Source organism: Macadamia integrifolia, chromosome 10, assembly GCF_013358625.1.
Source record: "Macadamia integrifolia cultivar HAES 741 chromosome 10, SCU_Mint_v3, whole genome shotgun sequence".
NCBI classification, from domain to species: domain Eukaryota; kingdom Viridiplantae; phylum Streptophyta; class Magnoliopsida; order Proteales; family Proteaceae; genus Macadamia; species Macadamia integrifolia.
Genome location: NC_056566.1, coordinates 2,253,209 through 2,275,911, shown reverse-complemented (window position 1 = coordinate 2,275,911; position 22,703 = coordinate 2,253,209). Strand labels below are relative to the sequence as shown.

At 41.0% G+C, this 22,703-nt stretch overlaps 1 protein-coding gene across 2 annotated transcripts; it reads left to right on the top strand.

Annotated features, from left to right (window-relative positions):
• Positions 1–8,276: 8,276 nt before the first annotated feature.
• Positions 8,277–22,620, top strand: LOC122091452 (serine/threonine-protein kinase MHK-like). 2 transcript variants are annotated; one of them, XM_042661410.1, is made up of 18 exons: positions 8,277–8,523; positions 9,274–9,683; positions 9,778–9,856; positions 10,253–10,321; positions 10,409–10,498; positions 11,974–12,112; positions 12,239–12,341; positions 12,468–12,520; positions 16,028–16,094; positions 16,800–16,908; positions 16,985–17,050; positions 17,177–17,245; positions 17,321–17,381; positions 17,506–17,610; positions 20,579–20,613; positions 20,764–20,809; positions 21,518–21,602; positions 22,112–22,620. In XM_042661410.1, exons 2-18 carry the CDS (start codon positions 9,676–9,678, stop codon positions 22,242–22,244), a joined length of 1,317 nt encoding a protein of 438 aa, XP_042517344.1. In that variant the 5' UTR covers positions 8,277–8,523; positions 9,274–9,675; the 3' UTR covers positions 22,245–22,620. The 2 variants fall into 2 exon arrangements, with proteins under 2 accessions (XP_042517344.1, XP_042517343.1); XM_042661409.1 differs by having other exon boundaries at positions 17,503–17,610.
• Positions 22,621–22,703: the final 83 nt, after the last annotated feature.

Sequence of the window (22,703 nt, the reverse complement as noted above, 5' to 3'; positions counted from 1 at the left end):
AAACAATGCCCGAACTGTTAAGACAATGCAATCAATACACCAATATGGAGGAAAACCCTGGCTGCCAGAGGGATAGCTGACAAGGGTGATCAGTCAGAGAAGGAGAAGAAAATGACTCTGAGGCCTAGGGATGATTCTCGCAAGCCAAAGAAGAACAGAACAGATCGGCCACTTGACATAGCTGAACCTGAGCGATATGAACTTGATCGTTCCCAAACAAACACTGCTCTTAGAGATCCAAGATCAGAAGTATTTTCGTTGGCCCAGGCCAATGATGGCTAAACCAGAGGAGAGGAACCCAAACCGGTACTGCCGATACCATCGAGACTATGGGCATAACACTGAAGACTGCAATTCTCTGAAAAGGGAAATTGATGAGCTCATCAAGGCTGGATACCTTAACAAGTATTTAAAGCAGAAATATGGATGGAACTGGCTCGAGCAGAGGAGAGATGATGCAAGGCCGAGTCGAGATAGGACTGAGCGGCTGAAGGAACCAATCATTAACCGAGCTGACGCGTATGATAACCAGCCAATGGGTCCAGCCATTCTAACAATCATGGGCGGACCCACGACGGAATCAGTCAGAAAAGTTAAAGCACATGCGTGGTTCGTATGCATCACGGAACAACCTGTTAAAGCCCTCAAAATGGATCCACTCATTATGTTCTCTAACAGAGATCTGGAAGAGTTGAACTGGCCTCACAACGACACTGTCGTAGTTCAATTAGTGGTGGCAAACCACCCCTTCCACAGGATCCTAGTGGACACAGGAGCCTTCGTTGACCTCATGTCCTATGAAGCCTTCACAAAACTAGGGCTTGGCACTGGGACCCTAAAGCCAGCTCCAGGACCCTTGTATGGATTTTTAGGCACACCAGTAGAGCTGGAAGGAGTTGTAGACTTGCCCGTAACCATAGGACAGGGAGCTCAAATAGCCTCTACCATGGTTTCTTTTATGGTTGTCAAGATCGCCTCACCCTACAACGCAATCCTTGGTCGATCTGGTCTCAATGGCCTTGGGGCGATTGTGTCCATTAAGCACATGAAAGTCAAATTCCCCGCCAGCAATGGAGTTGGGGAATGCAAGTCCAGCTAGAAGGAATCCTGGGAATGCTATGCAAACTTCATAAAATCTGTCAAGAAACTATGCTCGAGCCTAGTAAGGTAGAAATTGTTGATTGCCGAGATGAAAGCCTCCTGACCCGAGCTAAGCCGAGCCAGTAGAACAACTACTTACTGTTCCAATCACTGAGGCCAGTAGACAATTTTATCAGTAGATCGCATTGCAATCTCATCGATTGGGTGTTAGTCTTATAGATTTTATATTGTCAGCACCGTAGCTTCCATATCTCAGTTATTCAATTTTATTCACGGAGTGGATTAGATTCCAATTCGAAGCAATATATTTGTCCCAAGTGCATACCACACATCAATATACTATGAAGCTTCTCCCAAATATCTGGATCTTTTAAAGAAACAAAGACCTTAACAACTAAGGCATAAAGACAGGCTACAGCTCGGCAGCATCGAAGACCGAGCTACAGCTCGGCATTATCTAAGACCGAGGTACAAGCTTGGTAACATCTAAGACCGTGCTCAAGCTCAGCCCTACCAAGACCAGACCCAAGTTTGGCACCTCAAGCACTTACGCACTAAGGTATGCAAGCCCGAGCCCTGGCTCGGCACCTCAAGCCCTAATGCACTAAGGCATGCAAGCCCGAGCCCTGGCTCGGCACCTCAAGCCCTTACGCACTAAGGCACGCAAGCCCGAGCCCCGGCTCGACACATCAAGCCTTACGCACTAAGGCACGCAAGCTCGAGCCCCAGCTCGGCACCTCAAGCCCTTACGCACTAAGGCATGCAAGCTCGAGCCTCGGCTCGGCACATTAAGCCCTTACGCATTAATCCACGCAAGCCCAAGCCCCGACTCAGCACATCAAGCCCTTACGCATTAAGGTACGTAAGCCCGAGCCCCGGCTTGGCACCTCAAGCCCTTACGCACTAAGGCATGCAAGCTCGAGCCCCGGCTAGGCACCTCAAGCCCTTACGCAGTAAGGCACGCAAGCCCGAGCCCCGGCTCAGCACATCAAACCTTACGCACTAAGGCAAGCAAGCCCGAGCCCCGGCTCGACACATCAAGCCCTTACGCATTAAGGCACGTAAGCCCGAGCCCCAGCTTAGCACCTTAAGCCCTTACGCACTAAGGCACGCAAGCCCGAGCCCCGGATCGGCACATCAAGCACTTATGCATTAAGGCATTCAAGCCCGAGCCCTAGCTCGGCACATCAAACCCTTACGCATTAAGGCACGCAAGCCCGAGCCCCGACTTGGCACCTTAAGCCCTTATGCACTAAGGTACTCAAGCCCGAGCCCCAGCTCGGCACATCAAGCCCTTACGCATTAAGGCACGCAAGCTTGAGCCTCGGCTCGGCACCTTAAGCCCATACGCACTAAGGCATGTAAGCCCGAGCCCTGGCTCGGCACCTCTAGCCCTTACGCACTACGGCAAGCAAACCCGAGCCCCGGCTTGGCACCTCAAGCCCTTACGCACTAAGGCACGTAAGCTCAAGCCTCGTCTCAGAACATCAAGCCCTTACGCATTAAGGCACATAAGCCCAAGCCCCGGCTCAGCACATCAAACCCTTACGCATTAAGGCACTCAAGCCCAAGCCCCAGCCCCGGCTCGGCACCTTAAGCCCTTACACACTAAGACACGCAAGTCCGAGCCCCGGCTCGGCACATTAATCCCTTATGCATTAAGGCATTCACGCCTAAGCCGAGCCCCAGCTCGGCACATCAAGCCCTTACACATTAAGGCACGCAAGCCAGAGCTCTGGCTCGGCACATCAAGCCCTTACGTATTAAGACACGTAAGCCCAAGCCCTGGCTCGGCACCTCAAGCCCTTACGCATTACGGCATGCAAGCCCGAGCCTTAGCTCGACACCTCAAGCCCTTATACACTAAGGCATGCAAGCCCGAGCCCCAGCTCGGCACCTCAAGCCGTTACGCACTAAGGCACGCAAGCCCGAGTTCGGATCGGCACATCAAGGCACGTAAGCTAGAGCACGGCTCAACACCTCGAGCCCTTATGCATTAAGGCATAAAAGCCTAAGCCCCGGCTTGGCACTTCAAGACCTTATGCATTAAGGTATGCAAGCTGAGCACGACACAACACACTCTAAGATCGAGCCTAAGCTCGGTATTCTCTAAGACTGAGCCCCAGCTCGACACTGCCAAGACCAAACCTAGGTTTGGCACCTCAAAAGAGCAATCCCAATCTCAACACACTCTAAGACCAAACCTAAGCTCAGCATTCTCTAAGACTGAGCCCCAGCTCAGCGCTGCCAAGACCAAACCCAGGTATAGCACCTCAAAAGATCAAGCACAAGCCCAACACCCTCTAAGACCGAGCCCAAGCTCGGCATTCTCTAAGATCGAGCCCCAGCTCGGCACTGCCAAGACAAACCCTGGTTTGGCACCTCAAAAGACCGAGCCCAAGCTCAGTACCCTCTAAGACCAATCCCAAGCTCGGTATTCTCTAAGATCGAGTCCCCGCTTGGCACCCCCATAGCTAGGCCCAGGCTTGGCACCTCAAGAGCTAATGAGCTAAACATGGAAGATCAATTCCGAGCTCAGCTAGGGAACGGAGCCACACCCAGACAGCTACACTGGTCCTTATTCTTCTAACAAGTTACTCATTTCGAGCCGTGCTTGAAGTACAAGAAAATAAAGAAAGAAGCACAAGAATGCTGAGAGATGAAGACATCAAAACAAAATTTTCATTCATCAAAAAAGGAAAAAAAGCCCTCAAAGTACATCGCTCCCGAAGTAGACATCTACATATATACATACAAGGCTAATCTCGGGGGGCTAATCCACGGGCTTAGCTCTTCACTTGGTTATCCTTCGAGTCAGGTAACCTCTTCACCAATATCGATCGAGCCGTCAAGCTGCATCGAAGTAGCAGGGGCGAGAACACGCTACTCATAGTCCTTCAAATTGTAGCCTGGCATCTTACTCAGGATGAACCGGATGGCATCGTCCGAGCCGAACTAAAACGAAGCAATGTTAATTTCAACCAACCACTTCTGATAGGCCTAGGGGTTCAGCCACCTTGTTGGCCTCCAACTCGACCCGGTGTCGCCTTTCCAGCTCGCCAACCCTAGCTGCGAGCTCCTCCTTCTTGCGAGCGCCCTGAGTCTCGGACAACTCATCCTAGAAAGCATCATTCTCCTTCATCAAGTTGCTATTGGCATTGAGCTGTTTAGCAACCTCCTGTTCCAACTCTCCAGTTATCAACTCGACATCATTGGCACGAACATCCTCAGTTCGAGCCATTTTCTTCTCAACCTCCAGTTGGCCTGTGATCTTGTGCGGCTCCCCATGAAGGTACTTTGCCTCCTCCTCCGCCTTTGAACAAAGCGACAGCCACGTCCTTGAACCGTTGAGCAGCCTCGACTGAGAAAGTGAAGTAGCGCATTTCGCACCGAATAGACAGCGCACGTCGTATGAAAGTCGAGATTGAATTAAATGCTCTAGCCGATTGATCCAAATTGCTAGAGCGGGGGGCTGGTGGTGAGGCAAAATATGTCCCCTTCCTCAGCACAGCTGAAGCATGTATGCAAACCTAAACAGAAGATTGACCCGCCACCTCGGTCCTTCATCAGACCGTGCTACCACCTCGGCCCTCCATCAGGCCGTGCTGCCACCTCGGCCCTCCATCAAGCCGTGCTACCACCTCAATTGTCCATCAGGCCGTGCTACCACCTCAGTTGTCCATCAGGTCGTACTGCCACCTTGGCCCTCCATTAGGCCGTGCTATCACCTCAGCCCTCCATCAGGCTGTGCTGCCACCTTAGCCCTCCATCAGGCCATGCTGCCACCTTGGCCCTCCATTAGGCCATGCTGCCACTTCGGCCCTCCATCAGGCGTGCTACCACCTCGGCCTTCCATCAGGCCGTGCTGCCACCTCGATATCTCATCAGGCCGTACTACCACCTCGGCCCTCTATCAGGCCGTGCTGCCATCTCAGCCCTCCATTAGGCTGAGCAACCACCTCGGGGCCTTCTCATGTTGACCAATCACCTTGGCTCGGCTGACCTATCACCTCGGCTCGGCACAGTCAAGTAAGATACCCAGAAATGTGCACACATCCACTCCTACATTCAAGGGATGTGATCCCTGATCACGGGGGCAGGACTCTATCCACTACACGTCATTAGAGGCGTCTACCCCGCTCACGACTTGCACATCTGATATCAATGGGAAATATTCCCAGAATATGTCCTGGAACCCAGAATATTCCTAGTCACAGAGCCACTCCCCTCAAGGACTCTATACCTGAACCAGACTCTCCACAAACGCCCCTCATTCTCTCTCCATCAGCAGCGTATAAATACCAAGGTAAGCCTCTATCATGGGAGATCGATCAATCACTCTTTTTACTGGAAAAACTTTCTTGAGCATCTGCTGTGGAAAGATCTGACTTAGGCATAGAAGAGTCCCCCGTCGGGTCAGCCCGGCTCTCCCCTGTCCTCTCTTCTGTGCAGGTCGGCCAAAGCACCAGGAACTACAGGGAAGGTCATTTGGTCAATTTTTGCCGCATCACTGCCTATTGCAATTGGTGACGCAGTGGTGTGCACCAAGAGGTCTTGGCTCGAGTTCAAGTCTCCTGGTTGTTACCTTCCCCTTCCCTGCCCCCTCTCTGTAGTGTACCCCTCTAAGAAAGAAAGAAAAAGCAGCATACCCCTATACCTAAATACTTGGGGCGGGGGAGAGAAGAGATTGCCACCCCACCCCTCATGAAAGGTGGAAATCCCACTCTTGTTGATGCTTTCTATGCATTATTCTATTGCATAGGGACCATGCTACATTTTGAAGAACCTTCTCCCATTGATTTAATATGTTTTTATTTTTTAGATCACAGTTTAAGCTAAAATGTCGTGGTTCAAGCTTAACACAAATATGTTCAAACCCAGTTGAGTCCGAAATTGGTGACTTGGTCCGACAACAAAGCTGAAATTGAAACCTATAAAATCATTTAACTGAAACTATTTATTAATTAATTTTGATTTATGATATTGAAACCGTTTATAAATGATTCAGTTCTAATTTCTATATTTCATACTTCGAATTGATCAACCAGAAACGAAAATCAGTTACCACACTTTCTTCTAGGGATACATTATGTCGAAAATCTGAACATGACTCACATTCGTATCCGATCGAGAATATACAAATCCAAAAATCGAATAATCATAATGTAATTTATATATCAATTAAGCATACAAAATTAAGTAACTAATGTTCTTAAGGATTCTTAAAGATTCAATAAATCCTATAAAAGGAAAAAGCTTAGACAACTGAGAGAGAATGATTGAGAACCAACTCAAATGAGAAAAATCCGAATTACAAAAATCAGGATTGTAAATCTAAAATCCACTCACATCCTTATCTGATCAGGAATATATCTAGATCGGATCCGTATTCGATCCGTTTGGATCTTATTAGTTTTATACTCATATTTCTCTTGAAAAACCATATATTGCTCGATACCCAAACCCAACACAGAGTTTAAGAATTAAGACACAATTCACTTTTGGACGTGGAAAATCGAATAAAAAAGACGGCCACGCATATCACGTTATCCTTTTTTTGTTTTTTTGACACGAGGTGTGCGCCATACCACCACCGCACCACGGCTGTGAACGGTTGGGATTCACGGTTCTGTCAGGCCCACCTAATAATGGGGCACGGCTAAAAAAGAAAAAAAAACCTAATACTTGGGGATGTCAAAAGTAATTCCCCTCCATTCACACGGTTCACATTCATTCCCTCTCATGGTTTGAGGAATCGAACTGGATTAGTATCGGATCCCTCATATCGGATAAAAATATTCCTGTTTTGCCTTAAAACCTATTTCTTTTACTTTTTTTACTCAAGGTCCATACCATTCAATCCATACGATATCGGTTAGATATTGGGATCAAACAAGGATCAAACACTTCTTAAAACCGACAGGTACAGATAAAAAAATTTAATGCTGATACTTAGAACCATGTTTATGCCATATTAGTGTATATCGGTATGGACGAAGGGTAAAAAGGGAGAAAACCAAGAAGATCAGGGGTATTTCTATTTGTTCTAGGCTGATTCAGATCGGTATTGGTATTAGATCTAAGTGGATGGGGTTAGGGGTGTCAAACGGTCGGGTCGGGGCCAGTCTCAGGTGGGCCTAGCTGGGCCTGGCGGGCCTATGTCCTCAATCATGACCTACCTATATAAGGGATGAGTCAGTCATGGGAGGTGTCATGTTGGGCTCAATCGGTTTTCAGGTTTTAATCGGACTTCTCCTAATCAGGCCTTAAACGAGGTAATGTACTAATAAAACCTTAAACAGTCTTTACTTTTCTTAGATTTAAAATACTTTAATTTATTTCATTAAATTATCAACAATTTTGAAAAGATATTACACGTAATTACATTCAATAATTAGTAAAAATATCAATATATACCCTAATTTTATCAAAAAATATCAAAATACCTATATAAGTGGTCAGGCTAAATGTGTTGATTCGAGTCGAGCTTGTAAACAAGCAGGACCAATCGAGAGGCCCATCGGGCTTACCCCTTACACTATATACTATCTATTTATAAACAAGCCAACCAAATCAGGCCATAAACGTTCTGACTTGATTGGAACCTACCGGTGCGGGCTTGAAATTGACACCCGTCGATGGGGTGATTTATCCGTCATAAAACAAGATCTTCAAACTGAGACCCACTGCGTGGGTAACGTTTCTCACTTATGCATATTTAACGGTTTCAATTGAGTTTCACGTGACACGTGGCAATAGATTGTTAGACATTAACAATCTTAAAGTCCCCATGGTCATAGTGTCATACGACTCATATCTAAGGAAAGTTACGGCGCCACGACAGTCACGACCCAAGCGCGTGGAGGTGACTCCAACCACTCGCCACAATCGGCGTTACCGTGAGATACATGAAAAGACAAAAATGGCCTATATCTTTACGTAAATCAAGCTTACAACCTAGTTTCCTTTATTGCCCAACCACAATATAAAATCACAAAACGATAAAAGTTAAGCATCAATTAATGGCATTATGGTCATTATTCTTCAAATTTTTGTAATTATAAACCTAATTCAGGGGGTCAATTGTAAATTCATGTGGGGACCTCTTAATTTCCTTCTCCTTCTCCACCACTTCTTCAGCTCTTCTCCATTGTTATATATTTTCGCTTTCTTATTTGTTATTTAAAAAAAAATTAATTATTATTTATTCTCATCCTTTGTTTTCTTCTTCTACCTTTCTTCTGTGGGAATTCGCTCTAATGGCGAAGCAGAAATCTATTTCTCTTCTGTGTTTTGATGTTTAACCTTCTCAAAAAAATTGATCTCTTCACCTACATTGCTGATCAGAAGCTTCATATTTGATTCTCTTTTCTCTGATCGTTATTATTTTGCAGTATCTGTTCAAGTTCGTCAGCGTAGATGGTGAGTTTAATCTCTCTATATTGGTTTCTGTTTCAATTTTGAAGGTATATTTTGTTTCGAGTGGAAGGAGTTTCGATTAGTTGCCTAACGATTTGGGGATTCTTCTTAGAATCGGAATGCAGGCAGAGTTTTCTCCAAGAACCCCCTTTGCTTTCGGTTTTATAGTGGTTTAATCTTCTGTTGACTTTTTTTGGTATTTTTTTTTCTCTTATGAATTGGAAACTTCATTCAATAGAGCTTAATTGAAAGATAATTCGATTTTGTTGGATAGATTAATTCTTTAAGAAATTGTTTCACTTTGTTTTGAAGATCTCTTTTGTATTGCTTTTACATTGCTCAAAATTTTTGGATTTTAGAGGATATTCTATTTGGAAAATGAGTCAGTTTTTTTCTGATGGTGTAACGTAAAGTAATAATTATTGGAAACTCGAATTCTTGGTCTTAATAGTTGAGGTAGGTTTCGCTCTTTTGGTAATGAACGTTCCAATGTAATGGAAATCAGTTTTGTTGCAGGTCTGAGATAGTGTTAATTTGTGTTTTGAGGGGGCTTTCTTAATACGGTCATAAATTATTGTATGTTCTGGAAACCCCAATTGATCCTTCTGAGTTCTGCTGCAGTCTTCCTAGAACTGTTTAGAATCTTTTGATTATTATGCTTTTTGTTATGTCCATCTAAAGGGTTTTGTAATTTCCATGTGAGAGACGTCAGCTTGTAGAGCTCTATTGATGCATATTCTCACTTTTTCACAGCTTAGTCATCCAAGTTTTTGAGAGGTGGTCACTCCCCAAAGTAGATGGATTGGATATACATCAATGATTGGAATTTTCTGCGGATGAAATTGAACGTTTCCCATATTAGAGCTTTCCCGGTTGTGTTGTGGATATCCCAGACTTCTTGTAGATGATATCAATTGACTGCAGCAGATAGAGGCTGCACCTAAGCATGTCGATCATCTTTTGGGTGATATTTAATCACTCGTATTGTCAACAGTTTGCTTTTCAGAACATCTCATATTTCATGTTACAGTTTACTCGTAATCTCTACTTAAAATCAACTGGAAGACACTGCATTACCACTGTGGAGCCTTGTATCTGGATGTCACTAGAAGTTCACTGAGGCATTGCCATTGGTCACTGGATAGAGATCTAATAATGGAAAGGTGAATTGTTATTTTCCTGGAATTTCTTTTAATTGGATTTTCTGCAGTTTGTCCTTGGTAGATTTACAGATGTCTTGCTAACAATGGGTTTCAGATATAAACTTATGAAAGAGCTTGGAGATGGGACCTGTGGAAGTGTATATAAGGCCCTCAATCTTGAGACGCATGAAATTGTAAGTATTGGGCACCCCAAGAAGAAAGAAATGATGGTTCGTATGCAACTTTGGAGTTCAAATTAAAACTATACCTAATATGTTTTTAAGCACAAGCGATCTAGACCGTATTCCATGATAAGCTTTCATACTCCTTGACATATAACCATTGACCTACATGATGAGGAAATAGTTTGAAAGTATGGGTTAGATTAAATTATACAGGATTAAAATCTGGTCTCCCCTACAGATGTAATACAAAAAATGTTATTTTGACATAATTTATAATTATATAGAGGAATCTTTGGCATTCTGTGGTTGAACATATGCTTCAGTAATTACTTATGTATGCATTTCAAACTCTATGATTTTAATCTGGGAGTTCATTTTAAACTGATGCATGCACTTTGTTCAAAGGTTGCTGTCAAGAAAATGAAGAGAAAATTTTACTTCTGGGAGGAGTGCATGAATCTACGTGAAGTTAAGGTATGATAAGTTATTCTTATATTGGTTGAAGACGACATATTCCATGTCTCATGTTATCATGTTAAAGAATATCTTTGGCTTTTGCAGTCCCTATGCAAGTTGAATCACCCAAATATTGTCAAGTTGAAGGAGATCGTCAGGGAAAACCATGAGCTTTTCTTCATTTTTGAATACATGGTGAGAGCTTAAGAAATGAAAAATTTTCCTCAACTTCCTCTGCAGAAATGGACTCATGTGGATTCTATGCTATGTTCATGCGTTCTCTTAGTTTTGATCAATCGCAGGTTTGACAGAATCTTGGACATGCCGAAATTCTAGCTCAATTTAGTTTATTTAATGTACTATAGAAAAATAATGTATTTGGAATAAGCTTATTTACATGATGATTGGATGATAGTTGTAGCTGAATACAAGTGATAAGTGGAAAATTAAGTTTGTGCAAATAGTAGTGCCTGTATGTGTTTAATGCACGAAAAGGACATGGTGACACAACTAAACCTTTTGTGTGTGGCTATTTTCACGTACAAAATCTACAATTGGACTGCTAGAAAGTACAAAGGAAAGAGTCAAATACATTGACGGCACAGAATTTGGCATGTTGCCATAAAGAGGATTACTGATCACGAGGTTGTAATAGTTTAATCAGCCTTCCCTCGTAGCTCAAATCAAGCTGCATAAACCTATCAAGATGGTCATCTAGAAGAATCCTCTCTGTGTAGAAAACCATTGAAATCATGGTATTCAGAAACCACCCAGTCTGAGGACGGGAAAAAAAATTACAAACCTTTTGGTTAGATGGGGCTTTTTTCATGGTCCATTCCAGAGGTTAGATCAAACGAGATATGGGAATGGGGTACTATTTGCAGCCTGTTTCACTGCCTGATTGGTCCATTGTTCCAAATTATTTAATCCGACGCCTAGTCTTAAACATCGTTGACCACATATCAAAGCCTCCAATTTGCGTTGAATTGTCGTATCCTATATATTGTAGATATACATCACTTTATTCTAAGAGCTTATCACTTCTGAAAAAAGATCTCGAACTTCTTTTATATCTGTGGTGTGTGGTTATTTAAACCCTGATTGCTTCCATATTGAAGCACAAAAAATATTTAGGTGGCTCTTGTAGACACCTTGTAGGACATAGCTTAAGAATAAACAACCCAATTATTTATTATTCTCAGGATATTACAACTTTTTGCTACTAGGATTTGAGCTCACAGTGACTTCTTCTTTCTACTTAAACTGTGTTCCCTCACTTCCACAACAGACTAGGGATGTCATTAGCCATTTTTCCGGCAGAAATCAAACTCCTTGAAAATTTCTCAACAGTTACTGTCAAGTCCTAAGACAAAGGTTGCTAGCTATTTGGGAGATACTGAATTAGAATATGCAGCAAAGAGCTTCCTTCAAGCAACTAACACAGATACTATGAAATTCTCTTGTGATATTATGGAATTTTAGTGGTGGAGTGTCTTGCGCTTTATTTCTAATTATCAGTGATGGGGAAATATTCTAACTTCAAAATGTAAAAAATCTGAAGGAGCAGGGATGAGGATGGATAAAATTCTAAGGCTTATAGAACAATAACTCAAATTTACTCTTGAATTTGTTAACAGATACTTATTTTTTATTGCTTCTCATATATCCAGGAATATAACCTATATCAGATCATGAGAGACCGGCAAGGCCCATTTTCTGAGGCAGAGATACGAAACCTTATGTCACAAGTGTTGCAGGGTCTTGCATACATGCATAAAAATGGATACTTTCATCGGGACCTAAAACCTGGTATTGAAATCCTTTCCATAATATCATTATTGCATTCTTTGTTTTATGCAGAAAGCTATTTTAATTCATGAAGAATACTTATGTACATTGTAATGATATATGATTAAACATTTCTCCTCCGTCAAGAGAATCTCTTGGTCACAAATGATGTTATAAAGATAGCTGATTTTGGACTAGCTAGAGAAGTGACATCAAGGCCTCCATATACTGATTATGTTTCTACACGGTGGTGAGTTCCATTCAAGGCATCACCTTGATCTTCCTTTCTTTCCTATGCTGCTTATTGAGATGACTTTGCAAGTTTTATGGGTGATTTTTTGTGTTTTATTACAAATGGTTATGTTACTTATGCAAGGTACCGGGCACCAGAGGTTTTGTTGCAATCATCAGCATACACGCCTGCAATAGGTAAGTATTCTCTTTTCCGTGTATTAATGCACAAGATGCTTAGTTTTAATCGCATTGTAGAAATAGTAATGGTTGCTTTCTCTTGCTTTTCGTCAGGGAAAATACTAAAAAGTGTTGCAACCATGGAAACATTTTTAGCTATAAAAGAAGTATTATTGTGTTGAGAGCATCTCTTCTTTCTTCCTCAGAAGTCATATGCTGAAGACTCTTCCCTGTTCCTACCTTAAATTCATAACCATCATCATGACCATTTTGAAAACCATACCATTCCTAATGTCATAGATGTGTAAATTCTTGGGAATTTTTTCTGACTTTTATGCTTCTATGGTACATCCTTTTAGACTTTGCTTATTCCATTGCTTGTGTGGAAGGAACCTCATTGTTGAGAAAGGAATACAGTTATAAATCTATACCTATCAAATTGCTTCCATCTACACTGAGGTGCAGCCACTGCAATCTTCGTTTTGGACTGGCTCTCCTTTGATTATTAGGTCTTTTGTTGTGCAATTCACAAGCAAATTGCAATAAGTTTAAGCCAGTGTAGAGACATTTAATTTGCAATCACTGGCTCTATTTGGTGCTCCCATGGTCCACTGTAAGCATTCCCTTTGAAAGTCCAAAAGTAAAATTTCAAGGATCATTGGTTAAAGCATTAAAGCCCCCCCCCCCAAATTAGTCATATCTGCCCTTCCATTGCTCATCTCGGTCTCTCCAATTGAGGCAAAAAAAAAAAAAGAGAATTGTTTATAACCAATCAAGGGGGAAAAGTAGTGAACTTCATAAAATGTCGTTGCTGAAATCTGTGAGATAGACACAGAGTTTGGGACAGCCAAAAAGTGAAAAAGGGAAGTACTATCTTTGTGGGTGGAGGGAGTCCATTTTTTTCTGGTGACTTTTGGTTCAGAATTCTAGTAAAAAGACAAGAAGAAGAGCCTGGTGTTTTGGATTTTCAGTTTTTTGGTCCAACTGAACCTGTGGATCAAGATTGGTTCAACTTAGAGAAGTCCTCAATGGTAGTATGGGTCATAGGCTTTAGTATTTCTGGGTTTTCTATTGTAATGGCCAATTCTATAAGCTTGATGGGAGGGATTTGAGGCCTATACGAAATTAGGTGCTTCTTTCTATTTTTTTTAGAGTTTCTAGAGACTTTTTTATTTTCAAGAGAAAAGTTGTTATGGGACTTTCCTTACCCTGCACATGGAGAGTTTCCGAGTTCTATTATTCCTTAGTTCTATAAATAAAGAGAAGGGGCTACACAACCCCCCCACGATTTTGAACATTCAAATATAGCTTTTGCTTGTTAGTTATGTAAGTTTCAGCGCTCCACTGCTGTGAGATGCAGTGGAACTCTTGGTGGGATACCAAGGTAGGCTGGTGGGATTCCCATGAGGACTAGGTGGGAAGCTTGACTCGTATCCTCTTAACTTCTGTTGCTGCCATGATTAGAAAACCTTTTGTAAATCTAGAATTGTAAGAGTTAAAAAAAAAAAAAAAAAAAAAAAAAAAAAAAAAAACTGAGATTTGATTAAACAGAGAACTCAAGTCTGATGTGGCTAGAATTCTGATGGTGAAAAAAACATGGAAGAAAAATAAATCCTTAAAAGTTTGAACCAGATCCAACGGTCAGATTTGAGTACAGTAGGGGATCACAAAATTAGTTACTTGCTGAAACTGGAATTCAGAAATAGTAATCACAGGGAAACGACAACTAACATGTAGAATAACGAGCAAAATCAAAATAAAAAGTGAGAAAATGGGTTTAGTAACTAGTGAATCAAATTAGAACATGAATATAGGAAATAGAAACTATGAAAAAACAGAATAAAAAACCATAGAACAACAACAAATAGTTCGCAGATTAGCAACTAGAACCAAAGAGAAACTGGTGATGTAATTAGAAAGTAATGAAAACAAATCAGCTAGTGTCATGCAAAATAGAAACTAGTAGAATAATAGAAATCCAAACAAGGTATGGCCCTGTCGCAGGGCTTCAATAATGATAAAATACTTCCACCAAGTATAGAGAATCAATGGGGTTGTCTTGGGATCTACCACGGCACAAAACCTTGGCCAACTTAAGAAGAAACATTGATAATAGTTAGTGGACAGAATAATTCTCAAGCGACCAAAGAAAGAGATAGTATGCACAAACTGAAGAACAGAATCTGACCTTGAGGAGAAGGACAAATATGCTGTTTCTCACCTTATTGTGGAGAAGGAATAATGTAAAGATTGAACCACAAGTGATCCAATCCCAGGTAGGATCTTTTTTTTTTTTGGTGAATAAATAAATTCATTACCAAAGAGAAGAAAATACAAAATCCCAAAGGGAATGAAAAAGAAAAAGAAAAAATACACAAAGCCCACACCCTCAAGGGAGACTTGGAGACAGGAAAGAGGGAGGCCCCAGGAGACAACAATATGCTTGTTCCTTGGGAGTCAATACAAGTAGAGGGGATAGAAGAGAGTTTTCCTTTGATGTCAAAGGAAATGGAATCCCAAATCTTTTGAAGAGGCCAAGAGTTGGAGGTACTTCAAATCAGAACATTGGTCGTCATGGCCCACAAAGGGGTCTCCTTGAAGCATAGTCTCCACTGCCGCTTGACACTTGCCAGTTACCCATTCACAATAAACACACTGCGCCATACATGGGATTTATTATATGCCTGCATGTCTTAAATGGCAGTGACCAGAATAGAGCAGAAGAACTAACCGAGAAGAGGAAGAAAACTTTGTTTTCTGGCTTCCTGCACTGCCACTTTGGGGTTAAGACGCATGCTTAGGAACCCATCTTGGTGGTCAAATCGATAACCCAACTCTGTTTTTTTTTTTTTTTTTTTTTTCCAAGGGAAACCTAGAAAACCCATCTCCATTCCTGTTTTCTTGCTGTGACACCAGATCTGTGAGGAAGACAGATGTCTTCCCTCCAACTATTCCCAGTGGGCAGGCAAGAGAGGGTGGGGCGGGAGTTGCGGAGGGGGTTGGGGGAATAGGGCAACACGGGTGGTAGGGGCCTGTGCAATAGCGCAACAGACGGGGTGATGGTGGGCCAGGGGTGGGGTGAGCAGAGGCTGCAGGCATGGCATGGTTTGATATGCCTTCTTGTTCTTCTGAACTGCATCAGTTCTCCGTCCCTAATAGCGTACCCAATCAGATTTCTGGCCACATAAGGCTTGTTTCGTACCTGTTTAATTAAATATCTGTTTTGTCAATGTGATTCTGGTTTATTGGTGTTCTGAACCCTAACGCCTTGGTGACTTAGAAGCCGGTCATTATTATTTTCAAAAGAGATTCGTTATTGGTAGACATGGTGGGAGATGACATATTTTTATTAATAAATAATTTTACCCAATTTCACTGAGGAAAGAATACTATCCTCCAAAGCATTAAAGATGATAGGTTAATTCCCTTAGACTTTTTGGGCAGGGGGATATCATCAATTCATTCTAACATTATTTTGTAAGACTTATTTGCTTTCAATGACTAACACGGTGCATGTTCTTGCAGACATGTGGGCAATTGGTGCAATATTAGCTGAGCTTTTCACATTGTGCCCTATTTTTCCTGGTGAAAGGTGACATTCATCAAACCAAGTCTAAAATATTAGTTCCTAATATAAAGAAGAAAATGTAAATCATTCTTTCTTGACTGATGGTAGACTACTATACTTCAACACACAGCTGCACATGTGCACGTATCACATGAGAGAGTTTCTTCATCCTATATAATTTTTAATTAGATGGACTGCTAAGAAGTTTAGCTACTGCAGTGTCTTAAAACCCATCTTTGGCAAGTTTTATGTCGGTTTGGCTCTCTTCTCCTCTCATTCCCCTTCTCCCTCTCTCTTTGAATAAATCTTAGTATATTGATATTAATGGAAAGAAAATGATTTCATGCCAGTTTGGTTATTGTCCTAAAGCAGCTCAAATCCAAACAGGGGTGTCTGAGCTTTTCTCAGCAAACTGTTCTCTTTGGTTGATTCATCATAGCATTCATTGCTTGTTCAGAATCTTTTTAAAGAGAGGGAAACAACAATATTTGCTCCTTGGCTATTTGGTGCATTTGTTAATTCCTTTTTAATAGGCAAACATCCTCAATGTTTTCAAATACTGAACCACATTAATGAAACTAGGAAAGACGGATTTGTAATTTGTAATTTTATGATGTCATCCCTTGATAATGATTTCCATTGCTGAAGCAGGATAAGATAATAAGATTAAGCAACATTTATTATTTACTTAAGTTTGATGTTTTTGTTTCTTCTTTCTTCTTTGAGCAGTGAAACAGATCAGCTTTACAAAATATGCTGTGTTCTTGGAACTCCAGATTGGACCACTTTTCCTGAAGAGATGAATGTGTCACGCTTAATCAATTTTAGTTTTTCCAAGGTGAGGTTTCTTTCGAATAGATTATTGAGCTTTTTATGATATTCTTATCTCTTGTAACAACTTTCTTTTTCTGTAGATTGAGCCTGCCAATCTTTCAGATATCATTCATAATGCTAGCTTGGAAGCGATTGATTTGATCACGGTGAGTGGTGTAAATGCAACAGTCTGTTTCACATCACTTAATTAATTATTTTCATGGTCATGGTTGATTCCCTCCTGATTATTCACATTTTGGTATTGTGTTGCCTATTTACCCTATTTTCCTTAGCAACTATGCTCGTGGAACCCACAAAGGAGACCGACTGCGGAGCAAGCTCTTCAGCATCCATTTTTCCATGTAATATGCTTTTCCAAGTTTTTTATAAGAATTCTTTATGTTGAATAATCTACCTGACTTGTATCATTGGAATAGGTGGGAATGTGGGTTCCTTACCCACTCCGGGACCCATTTCAACCAAAATCAAACAACATGGGTGAGTTTCTTTTGATTGCATTAGGAATCCCTACATTTATATGGTCCAGTATACTTCAAATTGTTCTTTTCTTAATGGAGCTAATTTTTCTTTTTTCTGTCATATTATTTTTGGACCTTAGTAGTATCAGAGCCAAAGCTTGAGTTGAATCTGTGGGACTTCGGCACTGAACCAGACGATTGCTTCCTTGGCTTGACCCTGGCAGTGAAGCCCAGTGTCTCAAACTTAGGTAATGATCAAATTTATCAGTGACTGGCTTCAAACTCAGGAAAGTTGTGATGTTTTTTCATAGTTGACCTCAGATCAAAGCTTTTTTTTTTTGGGAAATTATCTTGTACCACCCCTAAAATTGAAAATAACTTGGAGTAACCCCAAAAAATGAAAATAATGTCTACCGCACCCCTAATTTGTAACACCGTTAACTGAAAGTGAGAAATGTCCATTTTACCCTTATACTTAAACTCTAAAAAAGAACCCATTTTCTTCCAAACCATTACATGCTCTCTCTCACCAAGTGCTCAGCCGCGACCTTAGCTGGGAGAGTATACTGTTAGTAGTAGAAGGCCGCAGCTGCGTTGCATAGATCTGGCGACTCCGGTAAGGTGACTCTGGCGTAGCAGTAGCTTGCATCAGCTGCAGTGGATAGCCCCCTAGCAGTAGATCTTCCCATAGCTTGTAGCTTGTATCTTGAAGCCCTAGACCCTTGAGGTATTTCACTTCACCCCTGGTTCGTCCATACTCCTTGCAGAAGAAACAGTTAGCTCGTCAGGCGCATCAACAAACATGTCTTCCTTCCCTACATCTTCATTGAGGTTGCCTTCGTCTTGAGTATCTTGCATAATGTCCTCCGGATTATCCAGAATCCTATTGTTGTCATCCACATCATCCACCTCCAAATGCTTGGATTCTTGTGTTTTTACATTTCTTAATGGAGGAGAAATACATTCATTATAATAAAGAGGAAAAGTATCTTTTTCAGGCAAGGAAGGTGGGGGCTTTTGAAATTGGATTCAAGAATTGTAAAAAGAAACAAAGAATTGAGAATCCCAAAGTATGATTGTGTCCGTACCTGATCAACCGGAGAACCCTTGTCAACTACCGTAATTTGTTCTGTCTCAGGCATGAATCCCTCACCCCTTGAGGATTCATCCTCCACCGGAATTTTGTTTCCATTAGCACTCGCTGTTTCACTCACACCTATCTGCTGAGTATCAGAAGCATGTTCAGTAGGAGCGCTTGATTCTTCCTTAGGTGAAGTAGGCATTTGACCTGACATTATGCTGGCTCAGACGATTTTACCGAATAGCCACCCTCATCAACACCCTCTGAGATCTCAACAGAACTGCTTACCCCATTGCCGGACAATAACCCTGGATATGGAGTATCCTCAGATTCCATAGACTGCTCTGCAGATCTAGTCTCCATCGTTCCCATGAAACCTTGGGGTAAGCAGTTCTGTTGAAACAGTAGTGAAGTGAAATACCATTCAATAGAGAAACAGTAGTGAAATACCAGCTTTACTAATTGAGAACCAAGGTCATTATAGTAACTTAACATATCCATAAGGGTAGATTGGCCATTTAAGAAAAAAATGACTGATGATATCATCACTTAATGCCTTAAACCTAACGGAATGGGTTTTTTGATATAATTTTATGAAGTGAGGGGTCTATTGGACATTATTTTCATTTTTTGGGGTTACTCCAAGTTATTTTCAATTTTAGGGGTGGTACAAGATAATTTCCCTTTTTTTTTTTTTTAGTGCTTTGACATAGAACATCAGTCCTCAAGTAAAATTCTGTGGACATTCAAATATACAGTTGGTCAGGATCCAACCCTGCAGAACAATGAGTAAATATGAAAGAATAAGTAGAATAGAAAGAAATGGAGGGAGAGAGAGTGAGAAAACAAAGCCAATCTAAGTAACAAAAGGTTATTGGAATACAACGCAAAACAGAAATTAAGATAGGAAACAGAAACCTTAGGGAAGAAACTAGGATAGAAAAATGCTGGAAAATTTTGTAGACAATAGATATAATAAAGATTACAATCTGTGACTTGAGAAGAAGTGGATTATACCTAGTGAGAGCCATGGAAAAGGGGAAGGTGGTTGCTGGAAAATTGACAGAACTATAGGAAATATGGAAAAGAAAGAAGATAGGAAAGAGGGGGGAGGGTATGGTCTGTTTCACCACCCACCCTGCCAAGGTTTCATCACCTTGGTTGCTGCTACTTCACCATACGAGCTGTTGCTTCATTGAGGAAGACACACTTATCAACAGAAGTATTACAAAAATTGAAACTTTGGCCACCAAATAGCCTACAATCAAAAATAGAAACTTCTAATGACTTGTACCAAAGAGGAAAAGAATAACATCGAAAATAGGAACTATGAAAGTAGATATTCCCAACATGGGATCACAAGACATGTTGACCAGCAACTCCCCCAACCGATGGCCCATTAGGAGACAAAATATGTGCCTTAATGCAGTGTAACCAAATGGCCTATGATGGGATAAAGTTATAACAAGAATATGGGCCTAAGTGTGGGCTTAAGGTATAGTCAGATCCTAAGTGTGGGCTTAAGTGTGCTGGTTATAACATATCCCACTGGGCCTCAAATAGGGGCATGTTGGGCCTGTTTCTTCTTCTTACGCTGGTATGTGCTTAGCTCTGTATCAGGGTGGCCTATTCTATATTGGATAATTTCATACCTACTGATTTTGTATACTTCTTCATTGATGGAGAGTTTTCTTTCTCGAACGAGTTATTGAGGATTAAATATTCAAAATCATATGGATAGTCTGGCCCTTTTAAGTCGATTTGTTGAGATACATGAAACATTAGTTTGTATCCTGTTGGCTTGCCTACTAAATATACATTATCGTTATCGTTCTCAGGATGTTGCATAATAAGACTGAATGTAACTTTTTGACCCTGTTCTCTGTTATCCTTTTACCATTGAAATAGATTTTACACTTAAACACAAATGCAAACTTTATCAGGGTACCATGTACCTGAATATCTTCCATGGTACTTCATGATGGGTCCTTGTGTTTGGATTTGTGGCATCCTGCATTCATTCCTGATGTTGCATGCCTGAAGTTACATTTGACTATTGGAGTACTATGCCAATGTTAATGCATTAGTCATCCTATATATTTCCTGTTGTCTGATAATGGGTTTATTCCATGCAGAAATGGTTCATCGGGCCTCTCAAAACACTAGAAAGGTGAGTCTGCGGTAGCTATATGCACACATGCTTGTAGGTTTAGCTCTGTAGATTATGTGTTCACCACAAATACCTTATGTACTGTATATATTCAGAAACAAAAACTGAAGTTATTCTGCAACACTGAAAATTAAAACTTCTTAAATGCAGGAAATTCTTTTTTGCTCTGGTTTTCAAAATCATTCAGATCAGTCAGGTAAAACCGCCATGCTTATTCTCCTTTTTTAGGAAATAGAAAAACAACTGTTGTATAACCAGCAAAAGAAGGATGCTGCTGTTACATTGATTCTCTAGAACCAACCTTGAAATGAAGTATGCTAGCAGTGGAGATGGTGTTTCATGCTGTTTGTTCTCTCTTTTCTTGTGCCACCATCCTAAATTTAAAATAAAAATTCAGAATATTTGCCATAATTCGTATAGGAAAAAGTGGCAAGACTAGAGAGTTTCCTCTAGTCCAGCAACCAGTTTTTCCATGTGGAAGGGTCATGTGGAAATTTTCCAGCAGCCACATGCCAAATTTTTAATCGAATTCAATTGTACACCCTCCCATTTCTTTATAAGAAAGCTTTATTTGTCCACTGGATTTTCAGAGCTTTATTTTGTCACATGACGAACGTCATTTTGGCTGGAACTTGATATGTGAGCAAAGGCCTTTGGGTCTACCTGTTTACAAAATTTCTGTTCTATCCAATTTTACCTGTGGTAAATATTGGTGCCATACTAAAACTCTCTAGTCTTGCCAAAGTAGAAAACCTTTTCCAATTAAGGTGAATTATGTTTTTTAGCCAACTGCAGAGATGGATAATATTAAACCAGTTCTAGGAAGTTTCTTTTACACCACCCCCCCCCCCCAAAAAAAAAAAAAGAGTACTGCTAATTTGTTGTGGAATTTTTGGTCTTCTAGCATTGTGGCCCCTGCTATCTCTGAGTCAAAGTGGAGATGACATACCGGTGATGCCTTCATTACCATCGTCATACATGGTTAGCAGGTAAAATACCATTTCATCTGTTTGGATATTTTTTGATTTGCTCTGTTTGCACTTCTTGGTTGTGGTGAACATATTACATGATCGACTGTTAGAATGATGAATGTCGTTGCAATGACTTCTCCAAAATGTTAATATTAGGGGAATTTCTTATGAACTCCTGCTTTGATCACCCCTTCAATTGCTATTTTAATTAAGAGCTGGGCCTCAAACTGTGCGCAGTGAAAAAATTCTGTGGAGTTGCAACGAAATAACCTATTTTTCTTGTCTTTTGTTCTTTCTTTCCCACAATGGATTGGAAATAAATGAAATACATTCCTACAAGAGTGGGCTGATTTGCTTTTTGAGTTCTAGCTTAGTTTGTGATGGTTTGGACAGAAATTGTGTCAACGCCTTCTAATTAAACTGTCCGTTTCAATGCTGAATTTTCCACAAATGTGGTTGTGCCCAAGGCCTAATTCCTTCATATATGTATGTGATGTTATACCTTTGTTTCCTGTGGTTGCTTGCAGTCAAGTTTCTTGTCCAACAATTGGGGTTCCACACCCAACAGGATTCACAATGGCATCTCTGCAGCCTAATATCCTAGACCGGTCACCACTGGTCGCTGTCTCCTCACCATTCCAGCATGGTCAGTACCTTTGAGCAAGTGCTGTGAAAGAAGTTTAGATTATTGGGTTGAAGCTGGGTTGAAGATTTCTTCGAACCCATAAATTGTTGATAGTTCATTAAAAGAGAAACAAGTGGATATTTCTACTAGTGCTCCATTTGTGAGTTCTACAAATGTAGCTTCTTAGCTTGATGCCACTGAAATGGCTTAAAATGCTACACCAAACTCATGTAACAAGTTGCAATTTGCAAACCCTCAGTTTCCAAAACTATTTCCTGTGGGACCATTCAAAAACAAAGAGGGGGAGGGGAGAGGGGAATGGAAATAACCCTGTTCTCCCCGATTACGAAATTAATTGAGGTTCTATGTTTTATGATGTAAAATATATATATATTTTTTGGGTTAGATGCATATGATGTAAAATATTGAATATATTTGTCAAAAAAAAAAAAATATATATATATATATATATATTTTATGGAAAAAATGCTTGT